General features: G+C 37.8%; 2 protein-coding genes across 2 annotated transcripts; both read left to right on the plus strand.

The window, feature by feature from the left end:
- Window positions 1–434: 434 nt before the first annotated feature.
- Window positions 435–3393, plus strand: LOC108221491 (cytochrome P450 CYP72A219-like). Its single transcript, XM_017395365.2, has 5 exons — window positions 435–818; window positions 1686–1903; window positions 2008–2258; window positions 2360–2750; window positions 2836–3393. The coding sequence occupies exons 1-5, from the start codon at window positions 473–475 to the stop codon at window positions 3259–3261; spliced, it is 1632 nt and encodes a 543-aa protein (XP_017250854.2). The 5' UTR covers window positions 435–472; the 3' UTR covers window positions 3262–3393.
- A 271-nt stretch (window positions 3394–3664) lies between these two features.
- On the plus strand, window positions 3665–6182 carry LOC108222195 (cytochrome P450 CYP72A219-like). The gene is made up of 5 exons (XM_017396100.2): window positions 3665–4124; window positions 4354–4574; window positions 4682–4926; window positions 5084–5462; window positions 5570–6182. The coding sequence occupies exons 1-5, from the start codon at window positions 3836–3838 to the stop codon at window positions 5993–5995; spliced, it is 1560 nt and encodes a 519-aa protein (XP_017251589.1). The 5' UTR covers window positions 3665–3835; the 3' UTR covers window positions 5996–6182.
- Window positions 6183–6478: the final 296 nt, after the last annotated feature.

Here is a 6478-nt window from a genome sequence, read left to right on the forward strand (position 1 = left end):
TTCTTAACTTTGACAAATGTAATGTACTGCAAATGTGTTCAAAGAGTAAAAGGCTGAGACCACAAAGAAGTGACACTGAAACTCTGCAAAATCAATATGCAGCTGTCATTTAAAAATTTATGGAATCCAGATATATTCAAATTGCAAGGCGACGATTTAAACATCGTGCTTGTGAATATTTTGGACCTTGATAATATTGTATAATGCAACAATTTATATGTATATTATGCTGGTCTCTGTACTTCACTAGGTATAGGCTGATTAGTTTCATGTTATTCACGGATCGGAATCCTCCTTCATAAACTCCTCCCCTCCTCAGGCATGCACTAAGGAAAAGAAATATGTGTAATTAAACTCAAGTGGTCCATAATCTATAGCTAATATAAAGGAGATTCCAGAGAGAAGTGCGATATTAAGCTTATAGATTAATAAACCAATAGCTGATCACCACCTTCTTTCTTCACGAATCAACATGGCCTATAAATTCGTCATGCATTTCACTCTTCTTCTCACATTACCAGCTCTCCTTTCCCATACATATACTAAAGACATGGAACTGAAACTTGTGATTGCAGCAATCTTCTTGGGTGCCATTTTATGGACTTGGAGGGTGCTAACTTGGGTGTGGTTGAGGCCAAAAAAGGTCGAAAATATGTTAAGGGAGCAAGGTCTTTCTGGTAATTCATATCGCCTGCTCTACGGTGACACTAAGGAGATCAAACATATGGCAGAACTTGCTAATTCATATCCTATTAACATCTGTGATGATATTCTTCCTCGAGTCCTCCCTTTCCATCATCACATTGTCAAGACTTATGGTACGTCGTACATGCACAGATACACATATAATTGTTGATCCCTCAGTTATACTATTCTACTCCCCCTTGTCACACTCACAGCACACACTATAATTTTTAATATTGAACTTCAAGTTAATTATTCATATTGCTACTTGATTGTACAACTTTTACGAATCTTACCACATAAATTTGATGCAAAGGAATGTGTGTAGGTGATATGTTATTTATGTTTTATACTGATTGTAATTACAATGTTTATAATTGGCTGAAGGCCAAATCTTGTGGCCTTTCGGGTAGTTTCTAGCTAGTTGCCAGTTCTCCGATTCCAGGTTACTAGCTAGTGGCTTTTCAAGCAAAGCAGTAGACAGTATCTGTTGCAGCATTAACAAGCAAAAGTAAGCTGTATCCGTGCATTATCACCCCTCCCCAGAACCACACATACGTTAGGAAACAGTTCTGATACTGAATAAGTACTAATTCTAGGTACCTAATACACACGTCCGGTTCATGGGGCTATGTGAACTTAAAATGTTTTTGCTGCATAATTTAGCTTAAACCAAATAGACCATACGAGGTTAAATATATGCAGACCATACTCTCACGTCTTGGACTAGATAATTTGTTTATGTAGAGACTTCTAGATATTGAAAGAATAATTGACATTCATAGATTCCATAGGAAAGCTGATTCCCTAAAGTAGTACTGATATTGTAGTATAGGAGAGAGATGCATTATGCATACCACATTTAACGATCAGGGCTTCTGTCATCACAACACGAATCTAACTAGCTATGGTATGGTCAGAACAATAACAGTATTAATTAGTGAGATCTTGATTGCCTAAAACGATGTCTTATCAAAGTGAAAACATTTAATATTTCTCAGGAAAGAGTTCATTTTCATGGATTGGTCCAGTAGCAAGGGTAAACATTCTGGAACCAGAGCTGATCAAAGAAATTCTAATGAATAACACGGATTTTAAGAAACCCACTCCTAATCCTCTTGCAAAGTTTCTAGTATCCGGCTTGTCAGGCTATGAGGATGAAAAATGGAGCAAGCATCGGAAAATCATTAATCCAGCTTTCCATGTTGACAAATTAGAGGCACGTTAGTCTACTGATATCCTAAATTATAGTTGACACTCTTAGCGATAAAGTTGAGCACAGTAATATACTGTAATAAAAATTGTGCATTTCTTGTGATCTAGAATATGTTATCGGCAATGTGCTTGTGCTCTAGCGACATGATGAAGGCATGGGAGGTCTTAGTAGACGGAAACTCCAGTGCAGTTTGTGAGTTGAATGTGCACCCTTATATTGAGGCCTTAACTAGCGACGTAATTTCCAGAACTGCTTTCGGTAGCAGCTATACAGAAGGTCGAAGAATACATCAACTTCAGAAAGAACAGGCTCAGCTCACGGTCCAAGTTCTTCAATCTGTTTACATTCCAGGGTGGAGGTAAACGCACATTATCATTTTTCTGAATCTCCTCCTGTGCATATCTGTTCTGTATTAGCCATTATATCACATTTACGTTGTCTTCTTTCCGATATGTGAAGCTATTTGCCAACTAGGAGAAACAGGAGATTAAAAGAAATCAACTCTCAGTTGAAATGCCTTTTTAAAGATATCACTGAAAAAAGGGAGAAGACCATGAATTTGGGAGAAGATGATAAGGACGGTGGCTTATTGAGCTTGTTAATGAAAACTAGTCGAAAAGAAATTCAAGAAAACGGAGACAACAGTAACCTTGGTATGAACACATCAGAAATAATTGAGGAGTGCAAAACATTTTATTTTGCTGGTCAAGAAAGCACATCAAATCTTCTAACCTGGACAATGATTCTATTGAGCATTTACCCAAATTGGCAAGTTCATGCTAGAGAAGAGGTGTTTCAAGTATTTGGAACCCGACAACCAGATTATGAGGGACTAAGCCGCCTCAAGATAGTAAGTAGTTAAAAATTGTTACACTTCTCAGGTACTGATACTAATAGCACCTCATCTGACGTAAATGTGATATTATTTGTTCTAGGTAACAATGATTCTGTACGAGGTTCTGAGATTGTATCCTCCTGCCACAATATTTACCCGAGTCATCTACAAAGAAACAAAACTAGGACAGATGACACTGCCTCCTGGGGTACAGTTTTTGTTGCCAGTACTATTAGTGCATCATGACACTGAAATATGGGGAGAGGATGCGAAAGAGTTCAAACCAGATAGATTTTCACAGGGAATTAGTAAAGCAACCAATAACCGGATTTCGTTCTTCCCTTTCAGCTGGGGACCTAGAATATGTATTGGCAGCAATTTTGCGATGTTGGAAGCAAAAATTTTCATAGCAATGGTGCTTCAACGCTTTTCCTTTGAGCTTTCACCTTCTTACACTCATGCTCCTTCATTTGTGTTAACCCTTCAACCCCAACATGGTGCTCATTTGCTTCTGCGAAAAATATAAGTCATCCATGTACGTGCAGCATGTTAAATTCAAAATAAAGATCAAGACCTACACTATGGTCTCGATGTTCAGAGCTAATATGCAGCGTAATGTGTGTATATATATCTCATCAATATAAATGTTTGTTGCTAATTGACCTCTGATCTGAGGATGAGATATGGAAAAATAGCTAGCCTTGCTGATGTTTGTCTGTTATATAAGATTTCACACAAAAAGACAGGATCTGTCATCTTTTTGTATATGTTGGGTACCATTTTAACTACCCTGCGCCCTCATGCAGATAGAATGTAGTTCCTGGAAATATTATACAATAAAAATCTAATTAACAACTAAAGTCAATTGTGCTGAGCAATAATGCTGTATAATATAATAATTTCTTTCATTGATTACATCTGTAATAAGAAACTTCCAAGCTAGAAATTGGTGATCTCAAGATGCATAGAGTTCATTCATCCAGTCCCCTGTTTATTCACTTTCAAAAGCATGTACAGACAAGAGAACTATGTGTATAAATGTGGCCGGCTTCATTTTGTACATTTAACTGCAGGAGAGTGATATTATTTCAGCACTGAAAATGGATGCAAAGGCGATTTCATTGTTATCCTCTATAGCAATCTCAGTTGTCATACTTGTAATTGTGACTGTGACAAAAAAGGTAGTAAATAAGGTGTGGTTGAAACCTAAGCAGCTAGAGAAGTTCCTGAAAGCTCAGGGCTTCAAAGGAAATCCCTACAGGATTCTTCTTGGTGACATGGGGGACTATGTAAGGGTCACTAAAGCGGAACAACCTAAAGAGATCAAGCTCTGCGGTGATGTCTCTCAGCATGCCTTGCCCTACATTCATTACATCGTTAAAAAATATGGTATGTCAATGTCTTGGATTATTGTGATATCTCTATAGTTATCCCAGCGAATAGCGTTGCCAGAGTATAAAACCAGTTCAAATTTTATATCTGAAATTCTATATCTGTTAGTTTTGTTTAGTTCTCTTCATATCAAACTAATTACTTGATTCTTTTAGTCGGTAATCTTCTATATATACAGTTCAGCTTGATCAGGTTATCAGTTTTAGTTAATTGAGTTGAGTTGCAGGTAAGGCAAATTCATATATGTGGTGGGGACCTGAACCAAGGCTCAACATATTAGATCCAGAACTAATCAAGGAGATTATGTCCAAGTCGAATGTGTTTAGAAAGCCATACCCCAACCCAATTGGCGAAATAATAACTGGCGGGCTGTTGACAGCTGAAGATGAGAAATGGACGAGGCATAGAAAGTTAATCAGCCCAGCCTTTCACGTAGACAAGTTAAAGGTTGCTGCAATCCTAGTTTACACCAGCACAAGTTAATAAAAGTATTTCAGCATTTAAAGTCTGTAGAGACTTCCCTTTAATGTGTTACTTTGTTCTATATGTGATAGAATATGCTGCCAGCAATGCATTTGAGTTTCCAAGAGATGCTCAAGAAATGGGAAGAATTAGTGTCAGCGACAGGTTCAGCTGAAGTTGATGTTTGGCCCTATCTTGAGGACATGTCAGGGGATGTTATATCTCGAACTGCATTTGGTAGTAACCACGAAGAAGGTAGAAAGATCTTTCTTCTCCAGAAAGAGCAAGCTCACCTCGCCATTCATTTAGCATGGGTTTCTTTTATACCTGGTTGGAGGTAATTCACCCTTGAAACATTACCTAAGTCATGTTTTACATTAATCACAAGTATTCAGAAGTTTTTCTTTTAGTGAGTAGCTGAACCAGTAAAAGCTTTAATACATGTATCATGTATCTGATATTGAAAAAATAAGGTGCTGCTAAATTACTTGTAGGTACATTCCAACCAAAGCATGCAGGAGAATGAATGAAGTATGCACCGAATTACAAGTTTCAATCAAGAGTATCATTAGAAAAAGAGAGTTGGCAAAGCAGAGAGGAGAAGCCAACAATGACGATGATTTGTTAGGTATTTTAACAGAATCCAATTCCAAGGAGATTGAAGAACGAGGAATAGGAATGAGTATCCAGGAGGTTATAGATGAGTGCAAACTATTTTATTTTGCGGGGTCAGAGACTACCTCAAATTTGCTTGTGTGGACAATGGTTTTACTGAGTGCACACAAAGAGTGGCAAACCAGTGCAAGAGAAGAAGTTCTAAAAGCTTTTGGAAGCAAAAAACCAGACTATGATGGGATAAATTATCTTAAAACAGTGAGTAACAATAACTTTCTTCACATTTTTTATGTATTCTTTCTGCAAATTTAATTGCTTGTGCTAAGTATTGAACTTGAGTTAATACTTTGTTTTATCCATTGTAGGTATCAATGATACTGCAAGAGGTGTTAAGGTTATACCCTCCTGCAGCTATGCTTATCCGGGCTATTCCCAAGGAAGCACAACTAGGCAATATGAATTTTCCAGGTGGAATTGGATTTGTGTTGCCGATCCTGCTACTCCACTATGACACTGATATATGGGGCAGCAATGCACATGAATTCAAGCCAGAAAGGTTCTCCCAGGGCATTTTCAGTGCAACAAAAGGCAGATTCTCATATATGCCATTTGGAGGGGGTCCCCGAATTTGTATTGGGCAAAATTTTGCAATGGTTGAAGCCAAAATGGCGTTGGCAATGATCCTACAGCAGTTCTCGTTTGAACTTTCGCCATCTTATGCACATGCCCCTTTCCAGATTATAACTCTTCAACCTCAACATGGAGCCAAAATAATTCTGCACAAGCTCTAGTATGAATCAAACTCGTCATGCATTAGCAATGAGATTATCGTTATTGTAGCTTTGTGCTATATTGTGCTGCACTTACCAATTGTGCTAAAAGTTTATATGTACTATGTACATTTCATCCCCATACTGTGAACATCCTGCTTGTAATAAGATTAAATTTTCTGGTAGTAAACTACAGCAGATTCATCCATTTGCATTAGCTTTACTCACTTGGGGGGTAAACTTGGAAATTTATTGGCCCTGAGAAAAAGCATGAGACCCTTGAAAAGGGAAAAGAACAAATTGTACCAAGATTAACTCAACTGAAAGCATGGAATTGGTCTTTTGAGTTTTGACCCCTGGTCTGAGTATTGGAGTCACCCTCGGGCACCTGGTCTGGTATAACAAAATAAAAAATCGAGACTAATATTTTACGTTTTTGCAGACGAAATCATGTCACGTACCCTAGCACTTTCTTTTGACTAGCAGCTTTGTGCCAATTGCACT

The sequence above is a fragment of the Daucus carota genome, chromosome 5 (assembly GCF_001625215.2).
Source record: "Daucus carota subsp. sativus chromosome 5, DH1 v3.0, whole genome shotgun sequence".
NCBI lineage: Eukaryota > Viridiplantae > Streptophyta > Magnoliopsida > Apiales > Apiaceae > Daucus > Daucus carota.